The sequence below is a fragment of the Haplochromis burtoni genome, unplaced genomic scaffold (genome assembly GCF_018398535.1).
Source record: "Haplochromis burtoni strain Fernald_Lab_line unplaced genomic scaffold, NCSU_Asbu1 Contig_159, whole genome shotgun sequence".
Taxonomy (NCBI): Eukaryota; Metazoa; Chordata; class Actinopteri; order Cichliformes; family Cichlidae; genus Haplochromis; species Haplochromis burtoni.
The window spans coordinates 77,985-94,063 of record NW_024582520.1 but is presented as its reverse complement, the minus strand read 5'-3'; the positions used below and the strand labels follow the sequence as shown (position 1 = coordinate 94,063).

Sequence of the window (16,079 nt, the reverse complement as noted above, 5' to 3'; positions counted from 1 at the left end):
AAATAAAATACTATATACAGTAGAATAAAATAAAATAAGTATACAATATACAGTATACAAATACAAATGCTATATACAACTGAGTAAGAATACAACGATGACAGAAAGGATTATTGCACATGTATGGATGTGTGTGCTTGATCAGTGGGTAATCAATGGGTAATTGTGCTGCAGAGAAAATAGCTGCACTATTTAATAGCAGAGACATGTAAATACTTTGCATTACATTTTGAATCCACTACCTTAAACGAGCTTCAATTTACAGACAGAAATGTCAAAAATGTTACAACTATCCCCGGTCTCCCCTACTGCGCCGATGCGCTGAGCCGGGTTACGCCAAGTAGCGTTTTGTGAGGTGATTTTGTGATACTTCGGATTACATTTTTTATTTCTCTCCGATATCCGATCCAGTAATTTAGGTCAGTATCGGACCGATGCCGATACGTAACATCGGATCGGTCCATCTCTAGTTTCTAATAACATGATCAGACCGACTCTGTGGAAGAGTTAAAGATCTACGACATCAGTATGTGAAGTAAGTGTGACCTACACACACTTTCAGCAGCGAGCTTCCAGTACAAGTCTACGCTCAGAGGCCTGCTGTTACTGTAGGTTAGTACTTGCAGTTACTGCTCTTGCAGTACTGTACACTATACTATAACGTTGCACAAATCTGGAGTGCATATGCTGTAAATACACTACTGGACATTGTGGACGTCCACAGTCACACTTCATGCATAATGCACTTTTTATATGTACGGACGTGTGCAGGTATATGTGTGTGTATATGTATACAAATGTATATTTAGTGTGTACGTGTGTGTGTACATGTCTGTACTTATAGATACTTGCAGATATTTGTTACTTACATAGTAATAGTGATGGTAGAATAGTTACATTTACGTCTTGCATATTTCCAAAACCCTCTGTCATAGTCACATGTGTGCTACTGTTGTAAAAGTGTATTACTTATTTGGTATTTCTTTGTATTGTTCTTCTGCTATCTGTTCCTGAGCTGAGGTAACGCACAGATTTCCCCGCCGTCGGATCAATACAGTCTTATCTTAATCTTACTTCATAAGTCTGTCTTTCTGAAAGACGCTGTGCAAAGTCCTACTGTTCTGTTGTAATGTGTTGTGGGGTCTTTCCCTCACAAAGCGCCTTGAGGCCATTGTTGTGTTTGCTGCTGTATAAATACAATTGAACTGAACAGAACTTCAAATTTCATGCAATGTGTGTTTTGGCAGTTGTGGCTACAACTGCAGCTGCCTCCACCAGTGTGTGAATGTGAGAGTGAATGAATAGTGGAATTGTACAGCGCTTTGAGGGCCCCGAAAAGCGCAGTACAAATGCAATCCATTATCATTATTATTATTTGTACTATCAAACTATGAGTACTGTTAGAGAAGTACCACAGAGTCAATTACCTTGGTGTCCTTAATGATAAAAAGCTCCTCTTCACATCCAACCGTTTCAACAGAGTCACGTCAGAAATTAGTCAGATCCCTGTCACATTTAACTCACACCATCCAGTTGATGCGTTTCATTATTTTAATATTGAAGGCAAATTTAAGAGTGAAGCAGGCGTAAGAATACAAGGGAAAAAGAAGAAAACATTTAAGACAATCAGTGTTAAATCAGTTTTACATTTAGAATCATTTATTTTCTGAAACGTCTTAAAGGCCAAGTGTATATGGACACCACAGACCACAACTTAACAGGTCTGGAAAGAATCTGATATAAAATCAGTATCTTCGTATTTTTGACCAGACGTTGCACAGGATGTTGAATGATCTTTTTCTTTTTGATTCATAATTGATTCATCGCACATTTTCTTCAGAGAACATAGACGCTGATGCTATTTGGATGTTAGCGATTTCCTCCATTCAGTGATCTGGAAAACCAACTGAAAGAAAATTTATGTCAGAGAGTTTCATTACTGAACCCCAACGTCTTAGGAAACAGGATCAGTGCTGAACCACCTAAAAGCACAGTGTGTAAGGGCAGATTCACATTTCTCTCTGACTGTTACATGAGCTAAATTTTTTGTTGTTATAAATGCTCTAATTAAAGAGAAGTCTGAGGCACTTACAGTGACAGCTATAAGCCATCTCCAGGTACTTGTAGGTGCCAAAACACGGGTCTCCAAACACAGAGCTGCTCACTTTGACAGTACAGTTGCTTTTCCCGTTACAGCTGCAGATTCAGGTAAAGGTGAGTTGAAATATGTTGTGTGAGAAGACAAAAGGCTGAAGGAAGAGAGTCTGCATCTTTACCTGTCAGCTAAATTGCTTATGGGCTTTGAGCATTGGACATTTTGGAGCTGAGAGGCTGGAAGATTCAAAGAGCATGTGGTCGAGTCACGGCGCCCGTAATCAGCTCCGTGGATGAGTAAAACCTGTCCTTCACCTGAAGAAGAGCAAATGTTAACCTCATTTGTATTTTTACCGCATGAATCCAAAGACTCACAAAGAAGGAGGAACTGTGCTCTCACCGCACTGAAGGTTTGCCAGCGAATCGTCACAAGTTACACTGTGGACTGACAGAGAAATAAAGCACATTAGAGACATGCACATTCACAAATTTGAATACACTGAATATTAGTTTCTAATCACAGTTGTAATGTACTTGCTGGGAAGCAGGTGTAGGTGGTGTCCAAGTATTTGTAAATGCCGGAGCACGGATCAGAAGTACGGAAGGAGTTTGTACTTATTTCACACACCTTCTTGCCATCACACCTGCAGGGAGACAAAGAGGAGCTCTCGTCTTTTCAGGTGAGTTAAAGTGATCGATTCATCCATGATTCCTCAGACTTGTTTACCTGCTCTTGACGTCTTTCAGAGTGTCTATCTGGAAACACTGTGTATTTGCAAGCTGATCTGCAGGAATGCCATCACTGCAGATTTCTGCATCTGTCCGCCCGTACATAGCTGCCTGCACGATGATCACTCCATTATCTGTTACACAGAGAACGATGACGTTCAAACGGAGGGAATCACAAGGAATGCATAAGGTGTGCAGCACAAGAGAAACAAATAGAGGCTTTTTATGTCTTCAATAATCAGAAAATGTCCTCCTGTAGTTCTGTGGTGTTACAGGAAGTCTGAAAGGTCACATCAGTCACAAGCATAAGCTGTAGTTTCACTGAATAAAGCACAAAAAGAACCTAAACCTTAACAGGTTTTTTTGCTCCTCGGGTGAGACTGAGCTCAGTTTCTCATAAACACAGAGTCAGACTTCTATTTACAACCTGAGGAGTCGCCCCCTGCAGGACATTAGAAAGAATGCACATTACCTCAGAACTTCACTTTTGAGTGAGAGCTAGGAGCTATAAAAAACATTTTCATGTTACCACAGCTCAGGCGTTGCACATTGTCAAGGCTGTCACAGGTGATCACCCTCGCTGTGGACATGAAGGTCGGCGGGAATGGGCCCATAGGTCCACCTGGGCCCGTAGGTCCACTTTGGCCCATAGGTCCACCTGGGCCCGTAGGTCCACCTGGGCCCGTAGGTCCACCTGGGCCCGTAGGTCCACCTGGGCCCATAGGACCACCTGGGCCCGTAGGTCCACCTGGGCCCATAGGACCACCTGGGGCCAAAAAGCCTGAAATGAAAAATGTAAAAAGTCCATAATTAGTGAGTTTTGGATAAATTTGTTATGCTACAGCAGGGTCATCATAAACAAACATGAATGGATTTGAAATATAGAAAACACAGGCCAAGTGGGAAATAATCCCAGTCGACTTAATGTCACCTTCATTATATGTATTTGTATTTTGTAACACTCCTCTGAACCGGCTGAGGAAGGATTTCCTCCACATCAGTCGCTGATGGTCTGTCACCCAGCAATTTTGTGTTATTTTGTGTTGTAGCTATGCCCGTGCTTTCGTCTCCCCTCTCTGTTCCCACGTGTCTGTCCTTTCGTTCTGTCTCTCCCCAGTCTGGCATGTGTCTCATGTCTGTGTGCACACGTTGTCAAGTCCGTGTTGTCATGTCTACGTTCCATTATGCTTCCTGTTTTACTTTGAAGGGTTCGATGTTTCCATGTTCAGTTTCCCCTGTGGCGTCATGTTCATTTGTGTCAGCTGTGTCTCTCCAGGTGTTTCCACTTCCTTCATTGCCCTTCGGTCTTCTTCGGTTCAGTGTCGGATCATCTGTTTACCTTGTGTCACGTCGCATCATAGAGTTTTTCTTCAACTGCTCAGGTTCATGTTTGGTTTATTTCATGGGTGCGTTTTGCATGTCCCTGTTCAGCGTTATGTTCTGGTTTTGTATCGTTGTTGTCATAGTTTAGTTTTTCCCAGCTTAGGTTAGTCCCACCCTTGTTTCACTTTGCTTTGTTTTTCTGTCATGTCTGCTTTTGGGTCCACACCGCAAACACACCGGTCTCTCTGCCGCGACAGGTCTGACTGGTTTTCAGTCACTGAAGCCTCCTGCTGGGTGACTCATGCACAATAATGAAGTGATGCTATTCAGATAATGTAAGAATGTTGAACAGTGTCGTTCCTGGGGTCCGATATGTAACCTGACTGGCTGAGCATGATGGAAGTGAATCAGACGTAAGTTCTGGTAGGGACAACGAAGGCCAGTCCCCATAATTCCGATTATCTAAAAGTGTTCCCACCACTAGTTTAACATCAGTTTCACAGGACACTGTTCTCTGTTACTGAACTGCTTTCAGTCAGTGCTTCAATGAGTCCGAGTTTCCAGAGTTTACCTGAGGGATTTTTCCTTAGTGGTGGTGGGACTGAAAATTTATCGGAGGCTCTTGTAGTGAGTGGTGTAGTAAAATCAAATAGCACTATAGTGTACAGGCATGAAGCAAAACTGCTATGCAAATCTAGGCTATCTCTTTGAGTATGAAGGCGTGTTAGAGCCAGAAAAATATTATTGTTTATTCTGAGAGAAAAGAAGAAACTGGATAGGCCGACGTAAGGAAGGCGATGGTTACAGGCTCGTGCAGTAAAGAGGACGGATGTCGTATCACAGACACAATCAGAGCCGATCGGGTTTCACTAACTCATCTACGTGCTAGAGTAAGAGGTTAAAAGGACGTTAGCATAAAACGTATCAAACATTCAGTGATTACCTGAAGTCATGAGTACACACGTTGCTGCGAGCACTGAAACATAAAAAGAGAAGCCTGGGTGTTAGCCGGCGTGCGACCTACAGCTGATTTACTCGCTTGTCTTCTGTGTTACTGTAAGTTAACAGTGTTCCACATGGACTTTAACACATGAAATGAAAATGAATAACAAACAGGGAAAAACTGGATACACAACTTACTGGTAAAAGACAACAAAGTCATGTAAACGACACATTAAAGGAGCAACTTTTAGTGTGCAAAGCCTTTCCTGTACTCACACAGTGTGCTGCTGAGTCCGGAGCACTGCATGCTGTTAGAGCAGAGCTGATGGTGGAGCACAGGAACCTGGTCTATTTGTACTGTTTCTCTAAGAATCTATCTGCACACCAGGCAAGCAGCCAATCAGAAACCTTCCCTCATGATGTGCAACAAACTGAAACAGACAATAGAATTTGACCTTAGATAAAGCCCGCAGGGCACACAGACACACACTGAGAGAAACATATCTGATGGAAAGGTGTGTATCCTCGAGAGAAACCAGAAGATAAAAACAGACCTGCAACTTGACCTGCTTGGAAGTTTTTGGATGTATGCTCAGCTTGATGTGGGGAATGTGTCACCTTGATGGCTCCATGCAGGCACCCACCACGCTGCAGCTGCAGGTCAGTGCTGGAGGTGCAGAGCATAGTCCAGCCTCTGAGTGGTGAAGCTCTGCTGGAGGTGGGAGATGAAGACCTCACAGACCGAAGCCTCTGTCAGGTCCTCACGCCACATTTAGGTGTGCCAGCTCTGCCTATCATCATCCTCTCTTCACCCTAATGCCGACTGTAGGATAACGTTTTTAGTTTAAAATGATCATTTATTATATGTGAATGTTGCTGTTTTGCACAGTCCAGACAAGATTTGTCTTTGATGCCATGATCTGAAGGAACATCCTTTATTCAGTGATAATAAAACGGATGTTTGACACCAGGACGGAGCTTTAATGTCGTGGTCACATCAGCCAAAGCCAGACACTGGCAGGCAGGTTTATTTCCATTTCACATTACAAATACAGAGACCAATGTTGTTTTTTTTAAATAAAAAAGCAAAAACATATAATTATTTGATAGATGTTTATTTTTGTAATTTTTAAAACAGTCAGATAATCTCCATCTAATCCTGGACAGGAAAAAAACAATCACAGGTGTTTGAAACTGACTCAGCTTCACTGATTTACTGCATCATAGGAAAAGTCGTCAAAAGCACTGAAGCTACTGAGAGACCCATGAAATGGTTTTGCTGATCAACTCCCAATAACTTGTCATAAAACTGCATTTTAATCCGTTCATGTTAGATCTGCAAAAGAACAGACAACATCTCCACGTCAGATCATGTCAGTCTTTGTAGTGTGAGAACATCAACGTGATCATTTAGGCTGCTTACACTGGCAGATGTAAGCCACCTCGAGGTATTTGTATGTGCCAAAACAGGGGTCTCCAAACACCGAGTTACTCGCTCTGATGGTGCAGCTGCTCTTCCCGTCGCAGCTGGAGATGCAGAGCAATGTGAGTGAGCGCAGGCATCGATGTGCACTGAGAAACATGAAAGTAATACCTGCAGCCACAGTTTAAAGCAGTAACAGGAGGAAAACAGTACCTCTCAGCGACTTTGCTGGTGGGACGGGAGCAGTAAACATTTTGGACCTCAGAGGCCAGAAGTCTGTAGGAGCATGTGGTCTGATCGTGGCGTCCATAGTGAGCCCCGTACACGAGGATAGCCTGCCCTTCATCTGACGAGAGAAGACGAGCAGAAAACAACCCAGCAACGTTTTTTCAGTTTAATCAAATTTAAATTTGATTCAAGTCATATAAATCATTTAACACGGGTCGAATTCATGAACATAACAAAATAACACATTGACAGTAACAGATGGATCGACTTAATAAACACTAATAAGAAATTAAAATGTAAATAAAATAAAAACAAAGAACTGCAATAAAAGTAGAAAATCTTCACCTGAAAATGATCAGAGCTGAGACACAACAGAGATAATGACTCTTACCGCAGTGCAGGTGTGCAAACGAGTGCTCGCATGTGACCAGGTGACCTGTGGAAGCAGGTCAGATTAGATATGAAAGCATTGAAGAACATTGGCTCTCAGCGACATGTTGAAGCTGCTGTTTGGCAGCCTCAATGTAAATGAAGCTGGAAGTTTAGAGATTCCTTGCTTTCCACCGTCCCTTCTTAACCCTCAGGGGGAAAATATCTTGGTGTCATGTTTGTACCTCTCTTCAGTCTGACTCACAGATCAAAGCAGTTGTTACCCACTTTTCTTCAGAAAGATGAACTCTTTCTTTCTGTTAATAACCTAAACGTTTGCTGCATGAATGAAAGGATCCTGAACGTCTGCGTGCACAGAAGTGTAATCATATTTGTGAGGTACCGGATCAGAAATATTGTTGCTCACATATACGCGCCTACATGAACTTCATGTTCTCTAGCAGATGTTCCACATGCTCTGTCTCCTGCTGCTCACTTGGGTTTGTTAATCAGGGTCTTCTCATGATTCATCTGATTGGTGCGTTCTCACTCACTGGCTCCCTCCTCAGATGACATCATCTACCTCAGGAACAGTGTTCACATCCCAGCTCAAAATGTTTTCATGAGCTTTCACATTAACTTTCACATAATGTCATCAAAGCAGATTTTATGTTTTACTAAATTATAATGAAAAAGTCATTATTATCAACGTATTACTTGGTTTTGATGATTTGTTGAACATCTGCTGTGTTTAAATGTGTTGACTGACTTGACTTAGCGTTAGCATGCTCACATAAATCAGTCACAAACTCTCTGACCTTCTTTCTGAGCTCTGCTTCCTTCATAGTTTCATGGTCATGTGATACTGACTTGCAGGTAAGCAGGTGTAGCTGGTCTCCAGATATTTGTAGGTGTCGACACAAGGGTCAGGACTTTGGACGTCAGTCACGCTCAGTTCACACACTTTCTTCCCATCACACCTGAAGGATACACATACATAAAAAAGCAGTGCTGGATGTTGGTTAGTGTTTAACTGTGCTGCTTTTTCCAAAACATATTTACACATATTTCTTTACTTTCTTTGCTCATGTAGCGGCTGTAATTGAAAGATGAACAGCAAAGGCTCGGTTAGCCCATAGAGAATAATTATAGCTAGCTAATTATAGCTAGCTATAATTAGCTCAACCTCATGGACGCTCACATGTAGCTGACTGTAAGCTGCCACATTCACAACAGAAGTTTAGGATCCTTTCTCTTGTACCTCGTCCTGAGGACGTCCACGGTTCCCTGCTGAGAGCACTCAGTGTTGTTAAGCTGTTGTTGAGGTCTGCCCTCACTGCAGGTCTCTCTGTCTGCACGTCCGTACAGAGCTGCTACCACACTGATCACTCCATTTTCTGTCACATCGAGTGGATCAGAAACGAGAGCATTTCATTTAAAAGCAGCGTAAAAATCAGAGTTCACTGCGATTTTTATTCCTGCATCGTTGTCTCAAGGTGCTTTATTTTGTAAGTTAAAGACCCTACAGCAACACATCGCTGCAAGCAGCTGAGAGGTTAGAACTTGAATAACAATAATAACAATAATAATCGTAGGTATTTTATTTTGCACTACATTTTCATTAACTGTAAAAGGTTTACTAAAATAATTACTACACTGTTATTTCATTTATGAGATACATCTAAGTATATTTATTGACTGAGTTGATGATGTAGTTTATACATGATCATATATAAACTAACGAATAAATTAAATTAAAGGAAAATTACAAAACTGTTTCTAACAAATACAGTGACGAACATTAAACCTTTCATGCATGAATTATGACTACCTCAATCCGGAGTTTCTTTCTTAAGTATTTTTATTCGTCTTTGGGCAGTAAAAGATGAATAAAAACACTTATACTCATAATTCATGGATGACAGGATTAAATAACAATAATTACAATGAAACATGTCATACATCTATAGTGACACGACCTTTGGGTGGCAGGGTGTGGAGTGACACCAATGTAGTGGTTTATGTGCAAGTATACCATCAACACTGACACAAATACAAGAAAACAACCTATGAATAGCTGTAGTGACCACTGTGCATGAAAGAGTTCAAATACACTGTCAGTTACAGTCACTGTAACCCACTGTAGCAGCAGTATGGCGAGGAAGGAGCGGCTAGCAGGTCGAGCGAGCGTGTGGTGTGGGGGTTAAAAACCCGAAGCCAGTCGGTTAAATCCAATAACTTTATTCACTGTCAGCAACATTACACCTTCTGAGCCAGGTCTCCGCAGCTGTACTCGTCCATGCATACATGCGCACAGATTGGTAACGCCGGCTCCAGGCCGTCACAACGGTAAGGTTTTCCTTTTTGAATGGAACACGAGCTAACAACACACACCCACTAGGAGACTCCCACAGCTATTACAATAGTAGGGCAACCCCCCCTAGTGGTGCTATAACCCAAAAGGGTTGTTACACCCAGAGGTGGGTCCCGGGCTTGGACCGGCAAAAGTGACCCGAAATTGGCACTCTGGTGGATTTACTTTGTGTGTGTGTGTGTTTGGACGCATAGGTAGGTAGGAACGTCTCCTGCCCTGATAGCAGCCGGGGGAGGACTATCCTCCGCCTGTGAGCACTTTGGCACGGGTGAGGTGCCCACGGCAGCACCGCTGCTTGTTGAGAGTGATATGCGTTTTCATTTCATAAATAAGTCTCCAATAATACCAGAAAAAGGTGCCAGATTTGTCGCTAGTCGCTTTTTAGAAAAAAGTCGCTAAGGGGGTCAGTTTCAAACTGGTCATGTGACTGCATGGCCATATCTGATTGGTAAAAAAGTCACTGGAAACTCCACTGGTGGCATGTTATCTAATGTGTTAAACTAATTTTTTTTTTTAAGTAACGAGTCTAATTTTGCAAATGTAGCGGAGTAAAAGTACCGTTTTTCTTCACAAATGTACTCAAGTAAAAGTAAAAAGGTACTTTAAAAGTACATTTTTTTCATTATGCCAGTGGCTGTAGCTCAGGTGGCAGAGCAGGTCAGCTACTAATCAGAAGGTTGGTGGTTCGATCCCAGGCTGCCTCCTGGCTGCATGCCAAATATCCTTGGGCAAGATACTAACCCCGTGTTTGTCTACTGGTGGTGGTCAGAGGTGGCGCCAGTGTCCGGCAGCCTCGCCTCTGTCAGTGCGCCCCAGGGTGGCTGTGGCTACAATGTAGCTGCCATCACCAGTGTGTGAATGTGTGAATGACTGAATTTAGTGTAAAGCGCTTTGGGGTCCTTAGGGACTAGAAAAGCGCTATACAAATGCAGGCCATTTACCATTAAATGTAACAGAGTAAATGTAACTCGTTACTACCCACCTCTGGATACACCACACACAGATTAGCTGCTCTGTCCTGCCTACTGAGAAACAGTGTTGCCAACTCCTCAGTAAGAAAAATCACTATTGGCTGTCCTAAAAGTACTGAGAAGTTGCTACTTTTAGAAGTTGTTTTAGATAAAAAGTAGTTAAGGGCGTCGGACAACTTGCTAAATATAGCAACAAAGTCGCTAAATTGGCAACACTGCTGAGAAACCGGACACCGGATCATTTGCATACTTAAAGTGATTGGATGTTTAGCTGGGGGGCGGGTGAGTGTGTGAGCCTGCACACAAAGAGAACACAGAGGGAAAGCAAACAAGACTTAAACCCTATCATCTCATTTGTACATTTTCCAGCAGATCTTTTCAGCTACTGCAGTAAATCTTGTCCAGAATCAGTTTGTGGATAATCAGTTTTTTTTCTCAACTTCCAAAAGTTTGACTTAAGGGGGCATTGGCCCCTCTTGCCCCAGTGTAGAACAGGCCCAATTTATGTATTTGTTTAAAAAATGTCTCCAATTTAGGACGATGAACCTTCAGATGAAAAAAATGTAAAAATCAAACCAAAATATTTTTTCTCAATTCATGAATTCCAAGAGTTTCATTGGCTGAGTGAAATGTACAAGCCGATTTTTCACATCCCCGCCGAGTCGCTTTGGTTGTGCAGATGTAAACATGCATCGTACCACAGCTCAGCCTCTGGACACCGCCCATGTGACAGCTGACGGCTTTCTCCATGGAAGCATCTGAAGAACAGATATGAAAATGTGACATGAGGTGAGCTGTGTAATGATAAACTGGATCTTGCACCAGATGCTGTTTACCTGCTCCGCTGAGCAAACAGGTCGCTGCCAGCACTGAAAACAAACATCGGTGTTTTATTCATTGAGCAAGAGAAAAGATTTCAACGAAAATGATTTGATCATCTTTTTGAAAAAGCAGAACTTCTCAAACGTGCGTGGTGTATATTAATATCAAGGCTTTGATGTTTTACCTATTTTCCTGCGTCTGTAACTGAAATAAAATTATTTTCACAATAATGTTGCTTCACCCTCACATTGTTATCTACTACCAGCTTTGAACATACTTTTCTGTGAGGTATCTAAGTTACACCTTTAGTGTCACATGTGTCATAAAATCACAGCCTCATCCAAGTGTCTGTCGCCTTTCATGTTAACCACAAAATGTGCTCAGCATTTACATTCAGCTCAGAGATCGCTGCTTACAGCCTCGCAGAGCTGTCAACAAGTGATACACCTGGACTCATCCAACAGAAAACCCACATACATATAAAATAATATTCAGACGGAAACAAACATTTTAGAATTCAGTCATTAAACATAAATATAGAAAATCATTCGTGTACTCACACAGTGTGCAGCTGAGCCTTACACGGAGCATGGTGCCAGTGCTGGTGAATACTGGTACTGTTGGTACCTGACTCAAACACACCTCTATTTATTCAGTTTGATAAGGAACTTTATTTTAAACAGTAGTTTGACCCTGTTGGATCCTACCCAGACGCATTAACTGGAAACTCAATTTAAAGCAAGAATCTTTGATTAGTGGGTGCAAAAGATGATAAAACAGAACAACGTCCAGTGTGTGCTCCAAGGCTCTCCAAAGGAAGGAGACCAGAATTCATCATACACTTAAAAGTTGTTTTCAAAGAATGTCGGTGTTCATGTGAGTGAGCCTTAAACGTGCTTGTAGACGGACTTTAGGACTTTGAGGACGTGCAGGAACAGACGCTATGCCAGTAAATGTTTACTTGGCAAACCGTCACATGCGGCCGCCCGTCCCTGAGCCTGGTTCTGCCAGAGATTTCTTGTTTTTATTTCCAAACGTCTTAGAGCAGGGCTGTCAAACTCAAATACACAGTGGGCCAAAATTCAAAACTGGATCAAAGTCGCGGGCTAACATTAATATTCATTGAAAAAACATCTTCCTCCAAATATAACAAGGAATCTTTTCTTATGGACTCAAACAAGTTTTGCTGAAATCAAATAATTAATTAAATAACACATCAGTGGAATTCATTTCTTAAATAAAAAATGTATTTGCAGCCTTCTGAATTAAATTTGATCATTTATCAAATTTCCATCATATTCTCCCACCTGTCCAGAAAGCTCCTGTTTTCTGCCCTTCTTTTTTCCATTTTGGGATCGGTAGCATGGCAGGATTTGCGTGGTTGCTATGACTATGGTCAACAGAGGAGAGGGTGCTAATGGTCCTGTCATGACTGACGCGCCAAAACACCAACAGAGCATTCTGGGAATTGTAGTATTAGCAGTACATGCACTGTATGATACTGGCAGGCCAGCTCTAATAGTAATTTTGTATGGCTTTGCGGGCCAAATGTAATTAGGCTGCGGGCCAAATTTGGCCCGTGGGCCAGAGTTTGACACCTATGTCTTAGGGGGTTAGTGTTGTGAAGTTTAGGATGTGATTAGGTTAGGGGGGGAGTTGGGGGTTAGGGTTTGGTGTGTTGTGTGATGATCAGATCATGCTGGCCTACATCCCTTACATTGTTGCAGGAGAAACCTCCTGCTACACAGCATGCCAACAGCAGTCCAGGCTCCACACGGACAGAACAGGTTTATATAGACCGGTCCTGCATATATTTACGCTCTCTGTGCCTGCATTCACTTCAGCAAATGTAAAAATGTTGCAGCTTTTTAGTTTAGAAACATTTTCTTTCAAGTGCAGGTTTCCTTCAAACGCCTTCCTACAGGCAGTATGTGTGTTACGTTTCATGTTCATTTGCTTTCCTCACTATCCTCAGGCGGCACCACATTTTTGCTCTGTCTTTCTTTCTTTGATCGGTGACCTGTTGTTGGAGGCAGGCAATCTTTTATGTATTCTTGTCCTGCTACTGTCATGTTTTGGCTGTGTGCAGGCAGGAAGAGGACCCAAAGTGCAGAACTCACAACACACGGGAATAACTCAAAATGCAGCTTCATTGCTGACACACGGAAATGATACAGAACTAAAGTAAACTGGAAAATATAAACTAACCTTAACAAAGAAACACACAGCATGAGGGACGATGCGACATGGAGCAGAGGGAGACTCTGACATAAATACACAGCAGGTAATGAGGAAGTGGAAGCACACAAGGAACACAGCTGAGGACAATTACACTTGACAGCACGGGGAGGACACACAACTGCAGGAAGTGCAGTGAGACAGCCTGGAGAGAGAGAGGGAGAACATGAAGGGAAGAGGAAATCATGGAACACAAGGAGTGGGAGCAAAGCACAGTAACTCACATCACTATATAGACAGTCACGCAGTGGGAGACACAGAAGGCAACAACACAGGGAGAACATCTAATAAACAACACTGTACAGAACAACCTAGGAAACCTGGAGTCCTCAACATAATGCAAAATATGACAGAAAACACAAGGAACTTAAACCGCTGGGTCAAAATGACCCAGGACCATGACAGTTACCCTTTGTAGGCTTCAATGATAAAACAATATTGGTCATTGTAAAAGTACAATTTCAAAAAACAAAAAACAAAAGATCAGTAAATAAAATGAGGCCACTTGGCTTCAGTTCTCTGACAGAAACAAAGCAGGATAGTCGGCAAACTGTGAACAAGATGTGTGCAACACCACAAAGTGTTGTGTTCTTTTTTTGATCATTTTATTTTAGATGATCAAAATATAAAACAAAAACAAACAGGCTCAGATGCATTACAGGAAAAACAATTCATTCAAATAAACATTGTCACGGCCCAGCGGCACGAGGGAACAGAGATGGACACAGGTGCAGAAACCAACCCGGAAGTGAGACGATAAGGGAACAAAGGATTTATTTCCGCCCACAGGCAAACACAAGCAAAAAAACAAAACGACGCCACCACACTAGTGGCGCGTAGGATAATCTAAGATAACGGAGGGTGACCTAGACACCTCTAGGAGACGGCTGAACAGCAGAGGCAGCGGGGAGGTGGAAACAGGACTAGGTAGGGGCCGGGGCACTGGAATAAGAGGAGATCACGGTCAGTGGGATCCAGCAGACAATCAACGATCCTCCACAGTTGAATTGAGTTGCCTTACTTGGTTTCAGGTGGAGGGGACAGGTGGGGCGGAAGGCCCGGAAGCGGTCGAGACGTGGGGAGGCAGGCAAGTGAGTGGTGGGCCGGCAGGCCACGTCGTATCAGCAGCAAGCGGCCCAGGTCCAGGAAGGCGGGAGTGAGGGAGACAAGACCTCCACTCCAGGTGCTACCTCTGAGAACAAGAAGAACAAGTAAGTCATCACACGGATTCTGGACAGAGTTATGATGCTCCACTTGACTAACATGGGGATAGCAGATACTCAGGCGATGAATGGTTGAGAGCGCAGGTCTGATATACTGCCGGAATAATTGCTCACAGGTGGTCAGCCAGGGAGGAGCAACCGAACTCCGCCTAAGGAGGAGGGGCCGCTGTTGGAGACCTGCAGGTACCCACCCAGACCATGACAAACATGCACTTCACAAAACACCACAGGGTAGAATACCAAATGCTGGAGTCGATGAGAGTTTACAAATCTGGCCTTCGCAAATTGTTCCAAGAAGAGGTTCCACACATTCAGAGGAGAATCCTTTGAGTCTTTGCTGAACTTTTCCATTTGCATTATGGACATCATATCTGTTACCCTTAACTGAAAGGAAGGAGGAGTGGGCGACTTCCATCCCCTCAGGATTAGCCTGTTGGCGGCAATCAAACCTAATTCTAACGGCCACTGCACTGTAACCGGGAGTAGCTCTGATGTCTGAGAACATCCAAAAATTACAAGTTCAGGTTCACGCTGTAGGGCCTTCATTTATCCCTCGGAAGACCAGTCAAATATCTTAGACCAACGTCTGTTAATGAGGGACAAGACCAAAAGGCATGGAACAACGTAGCTTCTGCCAATCTGCACCTGTCACACATTGGGAAGATAAAGGATAAATCTTGTGCAGTCTGACCTTAGAATAGTGTAACCGGTGGAGGGTTTTAAATTGAATTAACTGCTGTTTATAGAGCAAGAATGGATTTTAGACAAACACTTACTCCACATACATTCAGGCACCTTCCTCCCCAACTCTTTCTCCCAAGCCTGCCTAATCCCAGCAGTATACACCACCATAGAATCACCAAGAAAGTGTACAGTTTTTACCTGGAATCAGGTTGGCTCTTGAGTATTTCATAGAGGCCATGCTCCGACAGAAGAGTTGCAAGTCTTTAAACTGTGATTGGATGTAATGCCTGACCTGCAGATATCGATAAAAATGTGGATGCGCACTCCAAAAACTAAAACTGACATTTACTTAAAATGTTTGAGGCAACACTTTTACACTTAAAAATATTGAGTAGATTGGAAACCAGTCAAATCTGTTCAATATACTTAATCAATTGAATAAATAAAGCTTAAACATATTAAGCTGAAATAAATAATTGTAGTTTTACACAAACATGAAAAAATTGAGTAACACTGACATGCTTGGTCATGTAACTGAAATATAGACGGTCAGGTAATCCAAAATGTTGTTCCATTTACTTAATATTGTAAACTGAACGCAATCAAAATTGTACTTAACATTATAAATGGCCTGTATTTGTATAGCGCTTTACTCGTCC

At 42.6% G+C, this 16,079-nt stretch overlaps 2 protein-coding genes and 1 long non-coding RNA gene across 3 annotated transcripts; all 3 read right to left on the bottom strand.

Annotated features, from left to right (window-relative positions):
• Nucleotides 1-1,807: 1,807 nt before the first annotated feature.
• On the bottom strand, nucleotides 1,808-5,476 carry LOC121815227 (L-rhamnose-binding lectin CSL2-like). The gene is made up of 9 exons (XM_042225083.1): nucleotides 5,365-5,476; nucleotides 5,090-5,122; nucleotides 3,353-3,604; nucleotides 2,822-2,957; nucleotides 2,629-2,738; nucleotides 2,495-2,539; nucleotides 2,277-2,409; nucleotides 2,093-2,196; nucleotides 1,808-1,906 (listed from the first exon to the last, which is right to left on the bottom strand). The coding sequence occupies exons 1-9, from the start codon at nucleotides 5,393-5,395 to the stop codon at nucleotides 1,887-1,889; spliced, it is 864 nt and encodes a 287-aa protein (XP_042081017.1). The 5' UTR covers nucleotides 5,396-5,476; the 3' UTR covers nucleotides 1,808-1,886.
• Nucleotides 5,477-6,178: 702 nt separating this feature from the next.
• Nucleotides 6,179-11,947, bottom strand: LOC102308198 (L-rhamnose-binding lectin SML). The gene is made up of 9 exons (XM_042225086.1): nucleotides 11,836-11,947; nucleotides 11,290-11,322; nucleotides 11,152-11,211; nucleotides 8,370-8,505; nucleotides 7,979-8,088; nucleotides 7,131-7,175; nucleotides 6,725-6,857; nucleotides 6,512-6,615; nucleotides 6,179-6,424 (listed from the first exon to the last, which is right to left on the bottom strand). The coding sequence occupies exons 1-9, from the start codon at nucleotides 11,864-11,866 to the stop codon at nucleotides 6,414-6,416; spliced, it is 663 nt and encodes a 220-aa protein (XP_042081020.1). The 5' UTR covers nucleotides 11,867-11,947; the 3' UTR covers nucleotides 6,179-6,413.
• A 372-nt stretch (nucleotides 11,948-12,319) lies between these two features.
• LOC121815228 lies at nucleotides 12,320-15,877 on the bottom strand. The gene is made up of 3 exons (XR_006054904.1): nucleotides 14,777-15,877; nucleotides 14,535-14,705; nucleotides 12,320-14,455 (listed from the first exon to the last, which is right to left on the bottom strand). It is a non-coding gene; the product is annotated as an uncharacterized LOC121815228 (long non-coding RNA).
• Between the last annotated feature and the right edge of the window lie 202 nt (nucleotides 15,878-16,079).

Bases quoted from the DNA above. Each gene is read 5' to 3' on its own strand.
- LOC121815227 (XM_042225083.1), bottom strand. From the start codon at position 5,395: ATGCAGTGCTCCGGACTCAGCAGCACACTGT. The intron at 5,123-5,364 runs GTGAGTACAGGA...TTTATGTTTCAG, and splicing joins CGGACTCAGCAGCACACTGT to TGCTCGCAGCAACGTGTGTA. The intron at 3,605-5,089 runs GTAATCACTGAA...TTTTCATTTCAG, and splicing joins GTGTGTACTCATGACTTCAG to GCTTTTTGGCCCCAGGTGGT.
- LOC102308198 (XM_042225086.1), bottom strand. From the start codon at position 11,866: ATGCTCCGTGTAAGGCTCAGCTGCACACTGT. The intron at 8,089-8,369 runs GTACAAGAGAAA...TGTATCCTTCAG, and splicing joins GTGGACGTCCTCAGGACGAG to GTGTGATGGGAAGAAAGTGT. The intron at 7,176-7,978 runs GTCAGTATCACA...CTGCTTCCACAG, and splicing joins CTACACCTGCTTACCTGCAA to GTCACCTGGTCACATGCGAG.